This window comes from Anticarsia gemmatalis, chromosome 8 (assembly GCF_050436995.1).
Source record: "Anticarsia gemmatalis isolate Benzon Research Colony breed Stoneville strain chromosome 8, ilAntGemm2 primary, whole genome shotgun sequence".
NCBI lineage: Eukaryota > Metazoa > Arthropoda > Insecta > Lepidoptera > Erebidae > Anticarsia > Anticarsia gemmatalis.
The window spans coordinates 11,271,351-11,294,393 of NC_134752.1; the positions used below are offsets into that span (position 1 = coordinate 11,271,351).

The following is a 23,043-nucleotide window of genomic DNA, read 5'->3' on the forward strand; positions in this document are numbered from 1 at the left end:
TTAACTAAGTTATTACTCGTAGCTAGTAACTATCATAACTAGTATGTACCACAACAAACATGTAAACTATTTGTAGATCACACAAATATTATTCCGAAAAGAAATCGAACCTTTGACTTTGTAACGCAGTGACAGTAGCAGGCGACCACTTTAACAATTACACCATTGACGCAATTTTGCTGTGTAGGTACAGAATACTTAATAACTATTATCTACCTGCTCTCTTGGGAAAGGTACGTAATTTTATGTCGATACCTACACGAAGGTAGTGCTGTAAAGTTAGTTTAATATTATGCTAAAGTAAATCTTCGTTCATATGCGGTCATGACACCGCACAAAAACACATAATAAAACCAGTTTACTAACTAATTATATTATTACAAACTAGAGATGAAAATAACGATGAACTCACACATTTCTTGTTTACGTAAACTAATAAAGAGCAAGCATTGCGAACTTACAACACTAAATTGATTTAAAACACAGCTAATAACATTTAGTATGTAAATTGAGAGAAATGTTCAACTAAATGTCATTTCCGCGTAAAGAAATATTTGATTTACAATCATTGCGTAATATTAATTGAAATTTCCATGAATTATGAAATGCTACGGATAGTTTTACATGGGAGCAAATGGTCACTCACTTAGAGCTCTTAATAATATTGATCGAATACGCTACTGTTACTGTTTTCATACTTTTTGTAGACTTTATTTATGTCCTGAAATCCGACTAAAAAAGGGATGCTAGATTTTAAAAGAAATTACTCAATCTAAATCCACCCACGCCTATCAAATTGTTTTCAAAAAATAGTTAAGGCATAGGCATGAACTGTTGAGAACTGACGGGTTCTTTTTCAAGTTGTACAAAGAACACCCACGCAAATTAACGAAATTGTCCACTAACCAAGAACAAAAACAACGTTCTATTTATCTTTCTTCCTAGTTCACAACAATTTACACATAAGTAAACAGTTGTTTAGTAATTTTTCACGCATTCGGGGTCACATGTTAATCACGGGCCTTGGCGGGCGCGTACACAAAGGACACTTCTTACTGGCGACGCGTGGGAACCGGCGCAGGCGCAACCTTCGTGCATCGTCCGCGCTGACGAACTACGATGGGGAAGAAAGCTTTCGCAACACCTTGATGATAAAGTACTTAATGAAAACTCCAAGCTACCCCATACTATTCAAATATTATAAATATGAAATTGTACTCACTTGTTTTTTGTACATCTGTCACTTGTAAACGTGGTCAACTGCTTTGGATACTTGGAACTGCAAAGGATTATACCTGGAAAGGACGTAAACCAGTAGTTCTTTAAAAACTATAAAGCAAAGCTCGATTAGGTTTCTATTACTCAATTGATAAGGTAGGTAGGTAAGTTAAACTAAAGTTTTTAAAACTAAGTACACGTATTTCGATGAATATCTATAGATGTTGCATAATTAAAATCACAGAACCGGACGCGTTACAAACAAGAATGGACAGTGATTGATTGTTCAATTAAACAATTTTGTACGACGTGTAAGCTTAATTTAATTAAAATAATGAATATCAGTCTACGTCACATATAAGAAACCGTGATAGATTGAGATTTATTGATAAAAACACTGTCGTGTGACCTATGTGACTTATGTGACTCTATTAGAAAATTTCATACAACATTAAATGGTTCACTGTCACGCCATCCAGATTATCATACTTAATACTACTTATTTAAACTAGTATCCTACCTATTAGTGCGAAAATTATTTTCCAATAAGCAATGTTTTCAGAGGGAGATTATGCGAATCACATATACCTACCGTGTCTGAATCTTGATCATAAGTTCCTAACTTGATTTGCAAATAATTTTATGTAGAGATCACCACTAAGACATACGTATTTGTACTTATAGATATATTTATTGCATACGATTGTCATAAAATTACCTAGCTAGGTAGGTAGATACTATTAAAATGACCAACTATACATAGGTATCTATGTAGCTATTTAAATAGGAATAATACCGCGGCTAGTCTTAACGCATAACACTAGTTACCTTCCTACCTACTGGTAGCACACGCCTTGATAAATATTCAACGTGTTTGTCGCTCTAAGTTACATGCAGCACAATATTGCATTCTTTCAACGTAAGTCATAGAGCTGATGAAACTAGGTTACTGATAATAAACTCTGAAGATAAACAAGCAAGCCTATTGGATGTTGCTTAACGAGTGCTGCACGAAACGTTAGTTATTTAAGTACTTACTTAGTGTTAAGTTAGTAAGCATGAATGACTATGTGCAATAACTTGCTTCTTAAAGATTAGAATAGTTCGTGCAAAAGAAAATCAAGCGTTTGGGAAATCAACAAATTTGTTGTTGACTATCCAAGTTCTTGGAAAATGAAATTGTCCAGTATTTAACTACCTATCCATTCAAAAGTACATATTGAGGACTATGTTAAAGATTGAGTACACCTGCTTTATACTTGTAGCATTTTTTTTTTTATTTTAGGCACGTAATTAATGCATATTTATATGAGAGCCTCATCCTGTGTCTACCTCATTTGGTAATTACCAAAAACATAGATAATTATCACTAGCTCTAAGAAACATTTAATAAAAAGATAAAACTTTAGTGAAGTTCTATTCCGAGGTCGAAGCTCGTGAGAAATAACCATTGTAGGGGCAATAAAGTGATCCATAATAATATTTAATTTGCATTTTATGAGCGTAACAATACATTACATGAATCACCCGACTTTACAAGTGACATAAACAAAAACAAATCATTAACGACCATAATTATTCGTTTCAAAGTAATTCCTGTTTGATTCAAGGTGGGGATTACAAGAATATTTTCGCATGGTGTCGTTGACACGGAAAATTGTAAAAGAGTTATAAAATTCAACAAGGCTTGCTAAGCATCTTAATAATAAGACTAATTATAACACAATGTGACCGTTCCGTTCCGTTATAAAGAATGCTAACATTGCTTTGTTATTTTTGAATCTCATGCTGTTTAATCAACGGACCATCATTACTTTTTTATGAAATAAATAGGCACCTACAGCATCCATAGATACCTACTTGCTAGGATTTTAAAATTATCTCTTCAAGACTTACCTGCTGACTGGATTATTCCTTACGAAATACTTGTCATAAGTATCTAGGTAATCGTTATTGACCTAGATTATCTAGAATTATGATATAAACTTAACAACGTGCACAAGTAATCTTTGCTAACGAGCATTTGTTACCTATTGTCCGGCATTGTCTCACTACACTATAATACATCAATCAAGCACAGGCTTAGATAATTAAACTAACAAACATAATGTTTATACGAAAAAATCGCTATAACTATTTGTATTAACTCGCAATAAAAAAAAACACTAGAAAACTAAGCACTTAGTATTTCATAGTCACTTGTAGACTAATGTGGGTACCTTTTCACGAGCCTACATTCTTTTTCCCCTTTGTAGGACTTTTTTTTTATTGTATAATAGGGTAAGTAGTTGATTAATTACTTGTAGTCAATTCAGCTTCTTTAACATCGAATGAGCGTCCAATACGATGTTTCAGTCCATAATAATTTGATTTCGACGTTATTAACAAAAAAAAATACTTAGCACTAGCATTTAGATACTATTTTAGATAACCTTTTACGAGTAAAGTTTAATATTTTTTCCTTAACCTGGTCAACTACCCTATACATAATACACCTTCATTTGACCCCTGATGATGTCTGCGGCGCTGTGAGATGGTCCCGAGTTCCATTTCTTAAATGTTTAGAATCTATAAGACAATATTTCCATAAATTTAAAAAATTGGGTCGTTTTATATGCGATAACGCATAAAGTAAAAACGCGATTCTCTATCAGTATTGACTATCGACAACCAGTAAGCTACCGAAAACAAAAAATCTGATCAGCACCTTTAGCAGACGCCGTAGGAACTATTTTTGCGATACATTTTCCAATACGTGAAATTTCCTATAATAATTGATAGTAGCAACTGTAGAGCATTACGCTTCTGGATCAGTTCTTTAAAACTGCACTAAAAAGCCGTAGGCATGTTAACCAAACCTTGATACACAAAACTACCTACTTCCGAATAGTAAACAGCTGATCTTGACATTCGCTAAGAGATCTAATTGATTGCCACAGTCGCCACAGGCAGCCATTGAACCGTAGTAGCGTAAGGTCCCTGCTATTAACACGCCTGCCTGAAGACAATTCATTTAGCAAGCCAACTGATGCGTTGCGAAATACGACGGATGAATGAAGACGTCAAAATGGTCAGTGCTTAGAATACCCCAAGGTTGTGTACAAGTAAGTTAATATGTACTTTTTGTAGCTACTACTGTGATACAGATTTTAGTGTATTACGAAATATCGATGCTTAACAAATCTTTCAACATTCTTTAGTTTGCTTCAAAAGTAACACGTTTTACTTAACTTTAATTAACGGTTTAATTTTAAGTTACTTTTTTGCTGAACGATTATTTAATAAAAATTTAAGAATGGTTTGTGTTCAGCAAGGGCGGGCGGCAGTCGCGGGTTTACGATAGTTGACTATATGTCAAATAGTAATTAGTATACCTTTCTTGATTTCAGGAGGAGATCCTAGCCCAGGAGTGAGACAATCGTATGAAAAAAAAAAGGAAAAGTATCCCTCCCCATATGTTTGTAACATAGATACTCTGGTTTTCAAGTAATATATGACCCTTATTCCTCTCAAATGTTTACACTTAGTTAATTTAATGGTCATTGGTTAAAAACTGCTTCGAAAAACACAGGTCATACACCTAGGCTTCAGACTATTAGTTTTAATAAGAGCTCTTTGTCATTTTAACGACTGCCAGTGTCTGCCGTGAGAATTGAGTAAAGCTATTCTTAGCGGCTTCACAGAGGAACTTCAGCTTACTAGGACGCTCCCCGCTATTTATATTGTTTATATAGAAGACCTAGGCCAAGAATTCCTACCTAATTATTCAGAGGAATAAAAAATATAAATCACTAATAACAATTTATTAAAAATAGTAGCAGCATATTATCTTTTCACCTTAAATATCTGTTATTTTCTAGAAATATAATTAAAAAACTATTAAGATAGAATTCTCCACAGTTCATTCATACGCCATTTTAACCATCAATTAACAAATGCATTTTATCTGACCCAAATTGTAAAGTAATTTACCAAATGAACTTGCTACTTACGAACAGGTCCAAAACGACATTCAATCATTACTTTATATAGATAAAAGAACGGAAACGTTTCCAGATTTGCCACATCAGGCCGATGTACCTTAATGTAATTAAGTTTCATAGAAGTCAGCTATTAAAACAAGTCACAAACTTTACAACTAAGACCGACTCTTAATCATAGAGCTGAGTTTTCAAGAGAATAATATCTATGACTGCAATTATGTCTCAGTTGACAGTTATTAATACGATGCTTTGAGTTTACAACGAAAAGAATGACTCAAATGTACCTCCGTGTCCTCAGATAACTGTAATTAGACCGAGCAAGCAAAGGAACGTATCTAAACATTTAATATACAAGTAAACTATGTGTTGCATGTGTCACTACATCATTATTTTTAAATTAACTCTAATCTTCCACTTAAGTAGCCGCACAACGAACTTCCTACAAGTCAATAGGTGCCGTGAAATTACGTCTTTACCTTGCAACGGCGTTAATTCCTTTGTTTTAAATTTTCAAACAACTTAGCAATTTTGATGTGAGAAAATAAGATATAATTGAATTTGGGTATCTAATTAAAATACATGAGAGATAATGTTATGACGAAATATATGCAAAAACTTTATTAGTATTCTTATTCACTAAATTAAATTAATCTTACATACACTCGCACTAAAGGTGGATTTTAAAGTTCGTCAGTCAATGTTCGTCGTGGCAATGTACACTTAGGACATGACAATTGGTTTGACTGCCGCCTGGCAGGTCATTTATCACAATATTGTTTGGTTCTTGCTACTTCGTGGGGCTATGTCGTGGTGTTCGGAGATCCCTTTGTCCCTTGTCAGACCACCTGCCCGCTGTGTACTGCACATAACCAGGGTCAGTGGGTGTTCCAGACGCTCTTCCTTCCGTATCAGCATTGTCCTTCTCCTCTATAGGTTCCATGGGGAACAGCGCCGGTGTGTCCGCCCTCTTCGACCTTGTCGACCCTCGTAAATAATCCTCGAGTTGTTGCAAGGTCGGTGACGGCACTGTCTTCGCTTTGTTCGGAGGCGTCGGAGACTTCGACCGCTTTTGTTCGTAACTCGGCGACATTTCATCATACAAGCCTTTCAGTCGTCCTGTCTTCACTTTAGCGAACACAGGCGTTTGTGGTTCAGGTAAATAGTCTTCCCGCACGGATAATTTTCCGGCAAAGTTGTCTAAATAGTCTCTAAGGTATTTTTCGTTGAATTTAGCTAATTCTTGTTCGTAGTGGAATCTATCAGGGATGGATAATGGATCTGATAGTCGTACGTAGTTGCCTGTCTCCATACCATTACGTAGGGATCCGAATTTGGATTTTTGTAGTTCGTCTTTTTCGAGTGTGTCGTCAAACCTGGGGTAGCCAGTTTTGGACTGCTCTAGTATCGTGATTTCTTCATTCGTAGTATCCTTATCGTGTACATTCTTCTCTAAGTCTAAATCTTTGGGTCTTTCGGGAACGTGTCCATTGGCACCGTTGGTCTTCTCTGCTGGTAAATGACCGTTCATATTTGGTGATGAGATAATGGAGACCTTCTTCTGAGCCATGGGTGATGAGAGAGGGTCTGTTTGCGAGTGGCTGGTGGCTGTGTATATCCTGGGAGCCATGAGGTCTAGGAGGAAGAGGGCAGCTACTATGAGGGAGAAGCTGCCGAGGACTGATGCGTTTACAACCAGGTTTCTAGGCACGGAGTCTAAGGCTGCCAGTTCTAGACCACCTGGTAGAAAGGAAAATGTACCATAAGTTGCCATTTCATAAAATATCAACGACCAATTTGCGAAGAGCGTAGGAACTGCGTATGTTTTGCTATTCAATCGATATCATAGAATTCATCAAAGTATTAATAAGTTTACAACGCCACGTGCTTAAAGCGGTCAAACCTGTTTAGTAGATTTCACGAGACTTTTAATAAACAAAACAGTTTTAACGTATTCTAAGACCATATTTGAATTTGATTATTAGTCATCAAATCGGAATTCATTTGTTAGTACCTTCCTTTAAACTACTCTCACACGAACAGTTTAACTTGTGTATTGTTTGTTAATCTAAATTGTTTAGACGTATTTTATATATAAGAAAGAACCAACGCAGAAGATTACTAGAATAAAATTGAAACTAAAAACAACAAATTACAGGTTCACGTATAGAATTAAATAGGTAAAAACATCTATCAAATTATAAGTTAAGTGATGAGTTTCTAACCAAAGGAACAAATACAAATTGTTTTATGAGTGTTCAGTTAATAGTAAAAGGTTTATTTTAATTGTCAATACTCACCTAAAATCAGGAAGAACAGCATACCAAATCCTAGAAAATAGCCCTCCAGAATGCGTCGTCCTTTCGGTATCTCTTGAAAGATCCTCCCTATGATCAATCCGAATGTGATTATCGTATAACCTGTGAACAAAATTAAATTATAAATACATACATACAGGACATAAAATCACGCCATTTTACCAGAAGAGTAGGTAGAAAAGGAAAGTCTTTTGTTAAGGTCCCTACAAACTTCTTAAGCTTTATTTGCATACATTATATTATTATCTTGTAACAAAGGACCTTACAACTTATAAATAAACATAGCAAAAAGTTAATAACTACGCAAGTTATGTATTGATTACTGTTTTTCCTCGACGATATGGAAGCGGAATTCCAAAGTCTTCGTGTAGTAAAAAAGGTAAGTTTTATTTATGCAAACTTTGTTTTAAATACTAGATTTTTTGATGGGGCGACGAGTCACGATGATTACTATGGAGATACGCAGAGATTGTTGATCATCAAAGCTTGGTCGTATTTTCTAGAGATTCCCGCTGTATTGAATGATAATGACCAGACGTCAAACAATATGAAACTCAACAAAGGAGATTACAGCACTTTTACTATAGTCCAAAAGAAATAATATATAATTTATTACTACTTATAATTCAATAATTTGCATTTTCAATTACAAAACTATACAGAAAAATAAGCTAAGCTTGCTATCTCCGGGTCACGATAGTTAATGCTATAATAGCATATACAGGAAAATAATTTTTCTAAGTAGCAAAGCAATCAGTAAATTAAAAATCAATCGATCATACAAACATTATTTTTATTACGTACAAGTTAAATATCATTTACCCTAGTGACGCAACATTTATAAGGCGTGTAGTTTCGTCCCAGTTTTCTATATTAATAATAACTTTCTATTAAACATGTTGAACTCCCAAATATCGTGACTTTATGTCGCGTGCCCGTATTTTTGGATGTACAAAATAAAATATGTTGTAAAGCAGGTTGTTTTTATTTATTAGTCTAAGTTTGAGTTCCTTGATCTGCAAATCTGGATAGCAGAACCTGTTTCTCTTCTCAAATTCTAGTAACATTTTCAAGTGTGTCTTGATGTAGTTTCATTATGATCCGTATTTACTGCTTAGTACCTTTACTACTCAATTTAACTAATTCATACTAGCAACAACAATGCGAGAATAACCCGGGTATCGCTTTCACAACTGGGTGATCCGAATTGGATGAAATTTTAAATAATGTTATAGATAGTTTTGCTCTGGGTAGGACTATCCTAGCGTGCTACATTTTTGCTATAAGCACTCTGAATTTAATTAGTCAGAATATGTGCTAATGCTTACGTGTCAAATACCACTTCCCTTATAAACAACCAGACTCTATGGTAAAGTTAAAATAAAACTTTCTACAATTTTATTTCGCATGTCATATTTAATCATAAGGGCGGATTTAGCGCAAATATAATATGTAATTAACACGCCACGGTGTCATGTCCCTCCCTGCGACAGATTTACAAACACCATAAAGTGCGACCTCGTACAAGCGTGGACCGTTGCGTAACCGCCGAGCCCATGGGTAAATATAAACTCTATGTGTTGTTATAAAGCTGAACGTCCACCGACAGTGATTAAAATAAGTTTGCTTAGTGCAGCTTGCATCGTTGTGCCAGATTGTTAATACATTGCCGTCCATGCAAGCCATGCTAAGTTGAAAAAACTATCGGAAAATATAGCTCCAATTTGCGAGTTTAACTTATCCCACTCGATTCGACCGAATCTTAGATTAGCTGGCAGTTCGGCTTAGAAATACTTGTCTCTAACCGCTGCTTCGTCCGCTTGAAAAGATTTCTCATGTAAAAAATATCCTATGTGTTAATGTAGGTTATAAACTATCCTTATATCGTATTTCAATCAAGCCCGTCCAGTAGTTTTTGCGTTAGAGTAACAAGCACACATACATACTTACATTTTATAATACGGTATGAGAATATCTAAGCGCGTAGGACCTGACATACTAGTTTTATATGTTACGTAATTGATAAGGTATAAGTCTTAAAGCTATAGCTAGTTATAGCGGTTACGTTGATTCTGTGATTGGATTATCCAATGAATTGACGAGTGCAGATTAACAAATCGATTAAGCTAAAAAAAATCTACTTCTAAAGTTAATTACCTAATTTTTTTTTGAATAAATTAGCGAAAGATACTAAGAAGAAAAAATTGGCAGTTGTCTTAAATTTAGGCTTGTATAATAAATAACATCCATCCATATAATGCGGGTTGTTATGTTGGGTCGTTTGGGCTCTATTGTAATCAAAATTTCTAGTTCCATTTAGACAATTGACCCTTAGATGCCTTTTACTAACACAGATAACAATTAACTCTCGTTAATAAGTGCATTGAGTAATGAAGTTAGGTTCATGACCAAAATGTTTATATTATGATAAGTAAATAATTCGTAGGTCTTTTACATCGAACAGTAGCTATCAAATATATTTATACTCCTCCAATCCTCCAATTACATTGTTACCAATTGTACGCGCTTAAAAAATCGACTAAATACAAAACGACTCCTCAAAATAAGGACAGGCCTAAATTGCAAGGATAGGCTAGGCAACATATATTTTTTCTACCTGGAATATCTGTATATTACTTCTGCTTCTTACCTCCATAGACAGCATCAGCGAAGGCCCCGCCGACCGTGTCCCACGTGACGGAGGTGAGTAGCGACCACTCTCGCGACAACTTCTGCAGCAGCAGCGACAACCGGACCTCATCGTCTTGAGACACGCGCTTTGTCACCAGGCACGCTACGCACATCAACTGTTAAGAGAAAACACCATTATTACGAATATGAAGTTAATTTAATTCCATGTAAAGGTTCTAAATTGTAACTAAAGATATCTCTACTCTAGTATACTCTACATTACTGTTTTCTAGTCTTTACTATTTATTTTGCTTCACAAATACTTGTAGAATTGTTAAGAACTAAATATGTTAGTTATTAGAGACGTTTTAATCTGAAGTCTGAATACTTAGTGCTTTCAAAATTTAAATGCTATAAACGGTACGTTACCCCAGCAAAATAATGACAATTGGGAGTGCCAGTTTTGGTTCTAAGTATTCCCAGATAAATCCTTAGTTAAGTACAGACAGAGATTTCTGTTTTTCTCAGTGGGAGCCCAAAAGTTATTAGCGTTTAAAAAATATGACTATTTCAGAAATGCATGTTAACTTTATGTGACAGACGATAAAGACAAGCCACGGGAAGTGGTACAAGTTACTGGTTACTGCAGTGCGCTATATCCTGCCTAGTCATATCCTGCGAGTAAACACTACTTTAACGTCAAATACCGGCTTTTTACTACTCTTTAACTTGATGGTTAAATTTAATATTACTTGAAAATGTTTACCTAGTCGTATTTTCAGATATCAATTCCCAGAACTCGATATGTAATTTATTATGATAGCATAGTTATTATAAGCAGCTAGCAGTTTGCCATTTATAGGTGTCATTCCCCAAGTTGAATAAATTCATGAGACCTCTCTAGGGAATCTCTATTCGTATCACCAACACTTCTACTCCTATTTATATACTTAACCTAAATAAAATACTACTTATACCTGCAACAATGCCTTATAACTGCTGATATAATATTAATCAAACTAAAACCTGACCTACATAATACAAAACTACCTGTTTAAACAAAACCATAAACAGTTCATAACCATACAAACAACGACGCTACTGAATAAAAACATAAGACCTTGTCTACGGCACACGTAAAGCACATCCCAAAAGGAAATATCGCCATTGTGGCATAACAATAGACATCGTCGGTCCTTCGACGAGGCGATTGTCGCGAATGAAACTGTGACGTCATTGTCCACCGTGGGACCGACATTGACAAGCGGCGACGCTGCACCCGCACTTAATTATTATAACTACATAATATACTTACCTACATGTAAGTTTACGGAACTATATGCTCGTAAATTATTGTCGTGTGTCGCAAATTGTCTTTTTATAAACGCTAAAGTCGATAAGTTTCATGGTTATTGTGTTACTAGAGCCACCCGCGACTACGTCCGCGTGGAAACCCTTCCCGTGTAAACCTCGATACTCCGGAAACTCCTAAAAAGTGGCCTATGTGTTATTTTGGGTCTTCAGCTACCTACATACCAAATTTCATCCTAAATCTTCAGTAATATTTGTGTGAAAGAGTGAAGTTTATAATAGTAGTAAGATTTATCAAACGAATAGAGCGTTTAGTTTGATAACTGATAATCAAGATTTATCTGCGATTTGAAATAGTAGATTGTGCCCTAAATCCGTCAATGCTAGAGATGCAGCTGAAATCAGATAACTTCAAATTACCTATACAATAAGTAAATACTGGTAAATAAGATGCATTGATAACAGCAAACGACTCTTGAATAGAGGAAAAAAATACAAATAGTACTGACTACTTACTGCATTGATAAATACAGAATCACAATGAACAACGAAAGGAGGAAAATCTGTTAAATAACGTTTTTTACCAAGTATTTGTTTTGTTTTCTGAATAGTGTTTTGATCATTGTAAAATCAGGCTTGTAATGGAAGCAATCATCCACACTCGATCTTCGAAGTTGGGCTGAGGAACCAACTTATTATAAATAGTCTATTTATTGGATTTAGATGGTCCATGAAATGTTAATGGATCGTAAAACAAGTTCAACATATCCTATGGCTGTCCCCTCGACGCGACGGTCAGAGTACGAGGGAGAGGTTGCCAAATGAAGATGATTTTGGTAAGTGTAGCAAAAGCCTGAAATGAATATACTTAAACAAATAGATGAAAAAGTTGATCGCCAACTGTCTAATAGCGTACATAGACCCCCAAGCTTTAAAGGTTAAACTTATGGTATCTGCCCAGGATCTCCAGACGATCGATGACTTCGACAAATTGTTATAGACGATTAAAATATAATAGGAGGATTGTGGAGTACATCAGCATAACTTCTTATCCTGAGATTTGATCTAGTTTCTATTAGTAAGAACAAATTGAGTTTAAGAAATGCCTTTAAGTACTTAACATAGACTATGCATAGAAAAGACAAGCAAATCTACATTTTCCTTCGTTTTCTGTGTATTAGTCATAAAGCATTTTTTTACACTAGTGATGTTTAACTAGTCGGTGACTAAGTAATTATATGTTTTTCTTATTCTATTATAAAATGTTCCCACCCCTCAATTGAGTTAGTAATAAAAATAAAATACCATTTTCATTCCCAAAGTTTTTTGTATTCAGTTGTTTTTAGTGATGTTTTAAATGTCAGTTAAACCTTAGTATTGAGATTGAAACACACACAATTTTCAGGTTTTCAAAATCTTACTTTGACGTACATTTATATAATTAGCGCCGATCTCATCTACATCCATAAACAATTACAATGAGGACAAACTAAAGATAAAATTGTTGTATTTTAACAGATTCACACGCTAACCCTAATTAATCTAATTATTAATTAATGTCACGGGCACATTAAGACTGCATAAACAGCTTGAATTGTTGACAACGACTGCCACTTTGTCCAGACAGAAATGTTTATTGTACAACTCTCGGGTGCAGTGAATCGGAATCTACAGCCGTCATCAAATCATCATAATTTTTTTTTTTTAATTATTGAAACTGGAATTCGACGTTTAGTTGACAATCTATAAAACAATGTGTGAAACTATTTGTATAATATGTATCGTTATGATGCAGTGAGGCGTTACGAGTAATTATAGTTATTACGCAACACCATATCATGGTTACAGCTGATTCACTGCACTAAGGTATGCAACTAAATTGAGGAAGAATAATCGATATTATAGAATGATACGATGTTAGGTTTAAACTTGTAAAAAAATGACTTATCATTTGTACAAAGCAAAGAGAATATAACATATCTAAAATAAAAACTAGCGGTTAGATTAATGGTATATTCCCAGTTGTCCCCTGTAAGACTGTTCCCCCTGGTTGACAACTGGGAATAAAAGAAGAAGAAAATTCCCAGTTGTCACCCCAGGGTGACATATAGAGTTTAGAGGGGACAAGTGGGAATACACCAGTTCAATCTAGTAGCAGGATAATCTAGTCTAGTGGAATAAGTAGGTATAGTGACGGCAGTGTATGAAAACATCTGTCAATACCCCGGCTGTTAAGCTACCTAATATTTATTCAAAAGTGTGAAAATGGGGTCTAAATATAGCAACATGAATGTCAGTTAATGTTTGTCACTGGGGAATGCACATTAACATACCATTACCCACTAACAGGTTTGGAAGGAAGTCTGAACTACAAGCTTCAAGCCTTAGGCACAGCTAATACTTGGGCGTCAGCTTAAATTACGGGGAAAATCTGGATCAGATGTTAATGACAGATTGCAGAAAGTAGATTTGAAGAAGGAATGAAATATCAATCCGGAGAAACTGTTTATATTAAATCTGATTTAACTCTGTGGTAAATAACTCAGTCTTATACCTCTGAGCTATTATATCTTATTAGCCTTTCCACGAGTAATTAGTTTTATCCGTAGTCTAACCGGGTCAAAGAAAAACGTTCGCTAGTTCTATAGTCCCGATTCCGTTAGGATGTAAGATGAAGAAGCAGTATACGAAGTATATTCGTATATTTAGCAGACCTGAGTCAGTGCCTAAATTAAACGGTGGTCGATAATATCAACATGTCTTTAATTATTTCTAAAACAAATCCTAAAATAATAAACCTCGTCAATGTTGACCATTCGTCATGTTTTAGATGAAAATGACAATGCATACGAAAATGGATTTCCAATTAGCAAGTGACAAAAGCTCTTGAAAGGTCAAGTGACCCTGCAGTTTTGGCTCTCCTCATTAAAACTGAAAGGTAGCTAATTTGCTATGTATTGTTTGCCTTTTATATTCGCAACGGTTGTTTAATTACCTGTATGCAAACATGGAACGACAAATTCTACATCTACTACATTAAATTATAATTTTTAAGTTAACTATGCAAGACGTCACTGACACTTTAAACGTTTTTTTTTCAGACTGGCGAATATACAATCACGTTCGGCATAATTTTGCTACTACTTAGTCTATTGACAAGTTACTTTTGGGCTTGCATTTCTCAAAGGACGCAATTATATTTGTTTGCGTCCTCGGAAATGCAAGCCAAATATGTGACATTTCAATGGGCTAATTCGTCCTAATACATATTATTTATTAATATGTAACTTAATTTCTGTCGTGCCTCTATTGAAAAACGCAAATAAAAATATGATACATTTATGCAAGAGAACTTGCGCAGTCTAACAAGCTCTAAGTTCAACGATAGTCTCGGGATAAAACCAATATTGTAAAATTACGTCGACTGCCCTATAGGTTTTATACCATATTACATAAGGTACCAAACCCTACGATAACCTGCTGTGTGATTTGTTGATCATCTTTCATTAGCATGTACAAGTTCGCTAATGCATCTTATGCAACAAGAATTTTCACTGACCCGAATAATGGTTTGTTTATTTAGTATCACCTTACTGGTAAACGACGATGTCAGTACGACATGAGATTTAGGAGACATTTTATAGCCATTATCTACGCATTTTAGAGAATTAGTCGCAACTAGACAGCAAAACTATGTCTTAGTTACTTTTATTAAGTTAAAGCAAAGATAGGCGCACTACAGCTGTCATATCAAAGGTTTAGGTTCGAATCCTATCCGTAAGTTATAAATTGGTCAAGTATTATGTACAAAACAATAACTAAAGTGCACAAATAATAACAGGGTATAAAAAAAACCGGCGATAGTTAACATAATCTACTTTGAAAGTTTACCAACAAATTAATCCGCCAATCCAATACCATTCCAAGAAGCAATGACCAATAAATACCACGTTACCAAATCAAAGTGTTTGCATCACCAGCCGTGTGTTGATATGTTGCAATATGTTAAGTTACTCACAAACTCCACTATCTTGAGGGCGACCCACTTGTCGCAGAGCGCCATGGCGCGGCCGGTAGCTCGCCGATACACACACCACGTACTACACTGATACTATCGAGAGTTACGCGATGACATAACACATAGTTTACAAGCTGAGACATCCGCGCGACGCGGCCGCCGTGTTTTGTTTGAGGCAAACGACCATTTTCACGGTGCGTTAGAGTGACATTGAAGGAAAACCTGAGGCGCTTCGGTGTGGGCGAGCTGCGGCCGACTCATTCAAGGCTCGACTGCAGCTTAACTCGATATTGCCGATAGTGACGCTCATATCAGCTGCTCGCTGCAAGGAACTGGTTATTTGATAACTTATAATTATTTCATCACTAGGTAGAATGCGTGCGGTCAATCCAACATTATAAAGCTGTGTTAAACAAACAGGTGGCAAGCTGTGCAAACAAATAAAACAGCGAGGACATTTAAACCATTATACTTAAATTTATTAATCAATACTGGCATGCAATATTATTTAAAAATCTCATAAAACATCGAGAGATAAATTCATCTGGTCTCGCTACAAAATTGTTCAGATTTTGTTAATTGCATGTAGATAATTTCATAATGCTGAGTTTATTCATCGCTGAGAAAACAGTTCCAAATTGATTTACTTAAAACCTGATTTTAAATAAGACTTATTCATACACAGAAATAGTAAAGTACAATAACATGAATATTTCGTTGAAAAAACATCAAAAAATGCAGATTGCCAGTAGTGCAATAATCCTAACGCGGCCGCACAGAGCGGCCCACAGTTGCCCTTAATTCATATTATCTATAACATTAAAACAATATTGTAGACTCATGCTTAAAATATATCGATGCTGCCTTAAAAAAGCTTCAAATTTAATACATAAATAATGACGCCATTCAATTGGATTCTTAATTAAAATACATTTAGGATTAAATTAAAATAATGTCTAAAATTAAAATTTACCTCTCTTATGCCTTACAAGGAGTGCAAGAGAAAGTTCGCGTTCACTAGTCATCATACAAATGAAAAATAAACTAACATTTAACAAGTAAAAGCTACTGACGATGGTAAAACACAAGATTCGCAAACTTAAAAAAATGGCTACTGGTTAAGCACGAACATGATTCTCAAAATGCCGCCGTAACTAAAAAGGTTTGGTTTGTTTGTGATTTAACATTGTAAATAAGAAAGGTTCGTTAAATAACATTTATCGCGATTAAATTCGGATTGTAGTAGGTTACAATGCACATGGCTGTTATTGTTAATTCGAACGATTATCTCGCTCAACTGTATGACTAATTGTACGAATTTTAATTTGCTATGGTTCACGTTCAGTAAGCAGTAGCCAATTTTAACACTGCAAGCCCAAATTGAAACTTTCAGAGCAAAGCAAACAGCGAACCCAAGACAAATGCGTTATCTAAACCAAAGCGACAGTCAGTTGATATTTTCAAATGTTATAGTAATATGAAATATTAATAATCCTTACTAATCGATTTTTAATCTTACGAATTATTGTGATTCGTTAAAACTAGAGGTGCTCAACCTGACAGGAATTACGGGTTCACCAAGTTTATATGTGCAAGACCTTTTAAAGTAAAAACAATCTCATCATCATAACATGACATCACCCTACGGTATTGAGTACCTCTGGTTAATAGTAAAGAAAATTTGCTTCGTGAAAAAAGCATGCACAAAATTTGGTAAGTGTCGTGAACTTTTCAATCTCCCACAACCAACCAAAACCTCGCACCGACAGCGCAATCACGCGGTGCACACTTAACAAATATTCCTTAGTCATGCAATAAATTAATCAACAAAAATTAAACAAAGTGACGAGACAGCTTCGCAGCAACGCGCATCGAAGACAAAAAGCTGCTGACAGATAGCTCGCTAATATTCATGATAACTATTTAAAATTTGATACATCTGAAATGAGATTTCAGTAAGCAAGGATTCCTTACTTTCAGGTTTCAATGCAGCTGCAAAATTGTCTCGTTAACAAACAAAGAAGTTGCCGCACTCACTGGACGTCTTTTCCCGGAGTGATGAACTCCTGCAGCGGGTGACGCGCAGTCCACGGGTTGAAGTCACGCGGCTGCGACGGCGGCGGCAGGCGCGGCGCCGCGCCCATCAGCCCCGCGCCCGGCGGCGCCCACACGCCCGCCTCGCCCGCCTGCAGCCCCAGCCCGCCGCCGAACCCCAGCGACGTCATCGACGACACCAACGACTCCATGCCGTTGTTTATACGGTTTGACCATCTAAACAGGTAAAGTCAAATTAAAATGTAAATCATCATTGTTATGATGGTATCACAAGAATTGTGTTAGTACTGACTCAGCAGCGGCCGCGGCGCTTCGCTGAGCCTCGTGTATCATGCGTAGACGGCGAGCCTGCGACCACGGCTCCAGAGTGTAAGACGGTGCAGCCGGCGGCGGCGAAGTGGCTGCAGGCTCCTCGGGAGCCCGAGTGAGCTCCACTCCACGCTCAGGAGTCCAACGTCCAACCTAAACAAACAAATTATCAATGTTTAATTTAAAGAAACAAAGCAAAGAACACGCAAATTAAAATTTACTAATATTCGTCATAACACTTGACAGTTTTAGAAGTGCACTGTCAAGCAGATACGTAACAAGAAACCTCTTCCGAAACTAGAATATCGTTGTTAGTTAATAAGTGTAAAACCTCTCTGTATTGCTTGAGCAACTGTGGCGACTGTGGCAGAGACCAGTCCACCGCAGGACGAGCGCCGCATCCCCAGGCAGCGGCGGCAGCAGCCACCAGTGCCTTGCGAGCCATCGCAGCGCCGCGGTGAGACTTGTACTCCACGATCGCAGCACAAGACGCGATCGACCGACGAATGCGAATCTCTTGCACTTCGTCCGTCAAAGCATACAGCAGGCGGACTATCTCCGCGGATGGAGTAGTTGGAGGTATACGCGAGATAAAAATGCGGCAGTTGTTGATAGACGGGCACACACCTGTAAAATGAATATAGGTAGGTTAAAGTCAAATATTACAGTCAGAGTCCAAAAAAGTAATATGCAACAAGTACGTACCAAGCTGCCACGAAGGTCTAATCATGTAGTTGTTGAACATCCGAATAGCGTTGCTCGCTTCGGCATCCGTCGTATACATCGCGAAAGCATAGCTGAAAATATTTTATCTTTAACTAACCATGTGCTATTCACACGAATCATGTTTAGAAATCGATACAGATTTCGATTAGTAATAAGAGGGGTACGATAGACCAATTCTTACCCTCTGTTCCAACCCGAAAAGTTGATCATGAGACGAAACTCGAACAGCTCTCCGGCTTGGCGAAACAACGGCACCAGAGTATCTTCAAAACAGTCATGAGGGATTCTTCCAATGAATACCTACGAAATATTGTATCATATTAGTATTTGACTTGAGTTAAAATCTGTCAGGTTGTGCAACGACTTGTGAACGCCGTAATAGACAATCTACGATAGTACTAATTAAGAACTCCGTAAGTATGTGTAAGTAGGTAGGTATCTATGAAAGCGACGAAAGCGCGCCAAAGCATAGGTCGGTCGCATTTTAGCGCGGAGTCAAGCACGCAGGGTAGGTAGGTAGGTAGGGTAAACCACCCAGTAGTCAGCCTTTTAGTGAAAATGTCAATTTGATTTAGCCATATTTTTAACATTTACAACTAGATGTAAAATCATTAGTCATTGTATGAAAGGTAATTTATTAAACTTTAAGAAAAAAATAACAAAATATCATATTCATAAGATTATTATGAAAAAAATCCACATTAAACAAAAATAATATGGCACTTTTTACCAGTAGTCAGCCCCATTTCGCCAGTAGTCAGCCATGTCTTACCCAGTAGTCAGCCTCTTACTTACTCAATACAAATGTTCTATTTTAAATATATTTTTATTGAAATCTCCAGGAAATAAAGCACATTTGCAATAATACCATGCAGTACAATTTATACATCCATTAATTTTTAATCCCCGACGCAAAAAGAGAGGTGTTATAAGGTTCGACGTGTCTGTCTGTGTGTCTGTCTGTCTATGGCATCATAACTCCCGAAAGGATGCAGTGATTTCAATTTAGTTTTTTTTAATTAAAGGTGACATATGTGCGAGTGTTTTTTGACATGTTTGATGAAAATCGGTAAAGCCGTTTAAAAGTTGTAGTGGGTTAAAGTGGGGAGATTAACCGAATGTCTGCAAATTTACTCGGACGGACTCTCAAATGGCTTCGCATGCTGAGAAAGCTGGCGGTGGGAAAGGCTTAACCTAACCACCAACCCATGAAAAGTATGAAATAAAAAAATATATTGTGAAATCGGGGGTTTTCAAGATTTAAATTTATAGTTATTAGCACTTAGGTAATTGATTTCTAATTGTTTTCTAGTCAATCTTTCTGCACACGGTTAACAGCGATAAAAGTTTATTTTCTGTTCCTTTATTCCTTCTGTTTCTCAACTCTCCCCACTCTACAAAAGATGCTCTCTTCTATAAAACTATTTTAGCTTTCTTGATGTGTTGATACATAAGTCAATGGTAGGATAGGAAATAGAAGGTAGATGATAGAAGTAACTGGTATCATTCCTTTCTTTTCTCATTTCCCAAAATTCCTTCGTGTTTCGGAAGGCATGGTAAATTGTAGGTCCCGGCGGGCATTTAAGGATCTCTGGCAATCGTTGCCATTAGTCAGAAGCTTGAAAATCTGATAACCAGTCTTATGGTAGTCGTGGTATAGCCCAGGTAACTGGGTTGTGGAGGTCATATAGGCAGTTGCTCCATGTAAAACACTGGTATTCAGCTGCATCCGGTGAAACTAGAAGCTGATTCCAGCATATCGTGACCAGTTTCTTAGGGCAGTCATTGGTTTTTGGGAGTGCACTTAGTCTAGCTTACAAATGCCCCGTACCATACGGGGCATTTGTGCGACTATTAAACGATTTCGGACTTGTAGTGTCATAATAATGTGTGAAATGCCAAGTACTCGACTCGTTTCCATGATTTTCATAACATTTTTGATCGCCACCATAGCACATGACAATTATTCCTCTTTATACAGATCGTTTGGTCTTTTTGATATGATACTATTCGAAAACAAGTAACTAAGTTTTGTGCCAACATAGCCGTCCACAAAGAACCTTAATGAAAGGATTTAAGACCCAATTTCATTTAGCAAAACTGACGGCCGACTATGGGATATGTAGGTCTAATGGTCGGCCTCATGAAATTCACTGACTTTATATGCGGCCGACTACTGGTAAAATACTATTTCTGTCTTAGAAGAGTTTAGCTCAACGCAATAGTTAAATTGAGAACTATTCGCCCTGTTAATTTCAACCACATATATGAGAATTGCAAAAAAACCAGTAATCAGCCACTCATGGCCGATTACTGGATCAACCTCATAATTTGGAAACCCAATAGTCGGCCACGTTAATTTATAATACAAAAGACAAATAAAACGCCTGCAATGCATGATTTTATCGAAGATAAACTATTAAATACTAGCATAAAATATCAATTCGTTCCATATTGCATCAAATTCATTTAAAAACATGCCAAAAACTAAAACACGAATCCTTAACAAAAAAATAGCAATGGCGACATTTTTGGCCATGTCTGTGATGGCAGTTCATAAGAATGAGTGTAACACGTTAACCTGCCATGCTATCGAATCGTAATTGTGCATATTAGTCAATAAGATTATACAGATTCGATTAATGATTATTTTATCGGTCTTTACTATTTTCGACACTAATTATATGGATATAAAGCCTGTAAATGTAAAGGCTGACTACTGGTTGGGGGCTGACTACTGGGTGCTTTACCCTACCACCCGGACCAGGTAAAAACTACGTTAGGTAGGTACCTAATTGGTATAGATTTTATACAAATGCTAACTAAATTCTAAATTAGCTTCTCTAAATAATATCAAACATGTCGTGTGCTGCTTCATTCAATATTGTTTACAGAAATTTTGCCAAAGTCGACACTCAACTGACAATATTGTTTATTCTATCTAGTTTTACATATTATTAAAGCAGTGCGAGACACCGCAGTTTTAGCCGCGTGTGTATATTTATGTAGGTAATGTTCCTGACTAGTCATTAACAAGGACCATCTATTTATCCTAGGTGTATAAAAAAACTTTCAAGCAAATTGAATTATCAATTTTTTGAAATCAAATAAGAAATCCGTTACAACTTTCAAGCCATGAATGGTTAGCAGCAGTACAAAACCTAGGTGCATCTTTCAAACTAAATGCTATACGTCACACTTAAATACCTAATAACACAGGTAGGTACAACGAAGACCCTAGAAGGTGTGCGTGTAGGCATACATTGTAGTTTTGGCGCGGAAACATGAATACATACAACAAGAGTTACAAAGGAAGACTAATTACTAAAATTTCAACTTCATACCAAATAACTAACACCACTGATAAAAACAGCAACATTATTGATGTAGTTATCATAGCAAAATCCGAATCTCAATATTGATATACCTACTTATCGCCTGCTGAACACCTGCTAGCCGGCAGACTTGAATTCAAACCTTAGCACTTCGTAAACAAAATCTACTCACCTCACAATTTCTTGAAGGCTCTGGGCCACTCCATGCATGAGGCGCCTTTCTATAAATCCTCTGCCCATTTATTTGAGTTAGAGTATACGATGTATTATTTTCAGTAAGAGATAATAATCTTGATGATAATTCATACTGATTCACTTCACTAGATGAATAATGCTTAACAGGAGGCATTTCCGCCTATAAATATATATATTACTTCTTACAATAGTATTTACGAAAATATTACGACGCGTACGCGCTCTCCGTGATTTCCCAATAAAAGAAACAATCGGAGAAGCAAATTTCTTTTTCACAAAAAAGAAAATGGCGCTACGGTCATCAAAATGGAAGCTTCGAAATGGCCTTGAGACTGATCCCAAAATAGGTCAATTTATTACTTTTATAATCATACAATGCTGTTTTTTAATTAAATCATTAAGTAAAAATAATTATAATTATATAAATGATATGTAATATGTCCTATTCTCCCTGAATTATATAAATCAATCAAATAATTAATTGAATACATTATTAAAATGGTAATTTGAACAGGAAAAATAGTACTAGTCAATTTCAAATATAGAAACAAAGGATCCCGTTCAGTCATTATTGCAAAAAAATCCTAGTAATTATTCAACACACACAATTAAATAAAAATTGTAGTAAATAAATTTAAATATCATAGTTTTATGTAAAAAAATCAGAATTAATCCTTTTTATTAGCTTATTATTATTTTTATGCATTATTGTGATTGTATTGGTTTCATTTCCGTTACTATGAGTACAAAAGCTCTCTACCGGAAATAGATATTTTAAAATAAAGTATAAATAATAATATTGTAAAATATTATTTTATCCTATTATGAAACTAGCTATAATAATTTATTATTTTACAATAGCGACCATTCAGCGTACTTATAGGTTGTAGCCTCATTAGAAAAAGGATGACGTGTTGCTTGGGGTACCTAATGTCTTTCGTAATATC

General features: G+C 35.9%; 2 protein-coding genes across 2 annotated transcripts; both read right to left on the minus strand.

Annotated features, from left to right (window-relative positions):
- Window positions 1-5,788: 5,788 nt before the first annotated feature.
- On the minus strand, window positions 5,789-15,740 carry LOC142975088 (uncharacterized). Its single transcript, XM_076117744.1, has 4 exons — window positions 15,477-15,740; window positions 10,167-10,323; window positions 7,499-7,618; window positions 5,789-6,938 (listed from the first exon to the last, which is right to left on the minus strand). Exons 1-4 carry the CDS (start codon window positions 15,519-15,521, stop codon window positions 5,989-5,991), a joined length of 1,272 nt encoding a protein of 423 aa, XP_075973859.1. The 5' UTR covers window positions 15,522-15,740; the 3' UTR covers window positions 5,789-5,988.
- Window positions 15,510-22,372, minus strand: LOC142975089 (putative RNA-binding protein 46). Its single transcript, XM_076117745.1, has 6 exons — window positions 22,074-22,372; window positions 18,748-18,866; window positions 18,546-18,637; window positions 18,172-18,467; window positions 17,824-17,993; window positions 15,510-17,747 (listed from the first exon to the last, which is right to left on the minus strand). The coding sequence occupies exons 1-6, from the start codon at window positions 22,248-22,250 to the stop codon at window positions 17,510-17,512; spliced, it is 1,092 nt and encodes a 363-aa protein (XP_075973860.1). The 5' UTR covers window positions 22,251-22,372; the 3' UTR covers window positions 15,510-17,509.
- Between the last annotated feature and the right edge of the window lie 671 nt (window positions 22,373-23,043).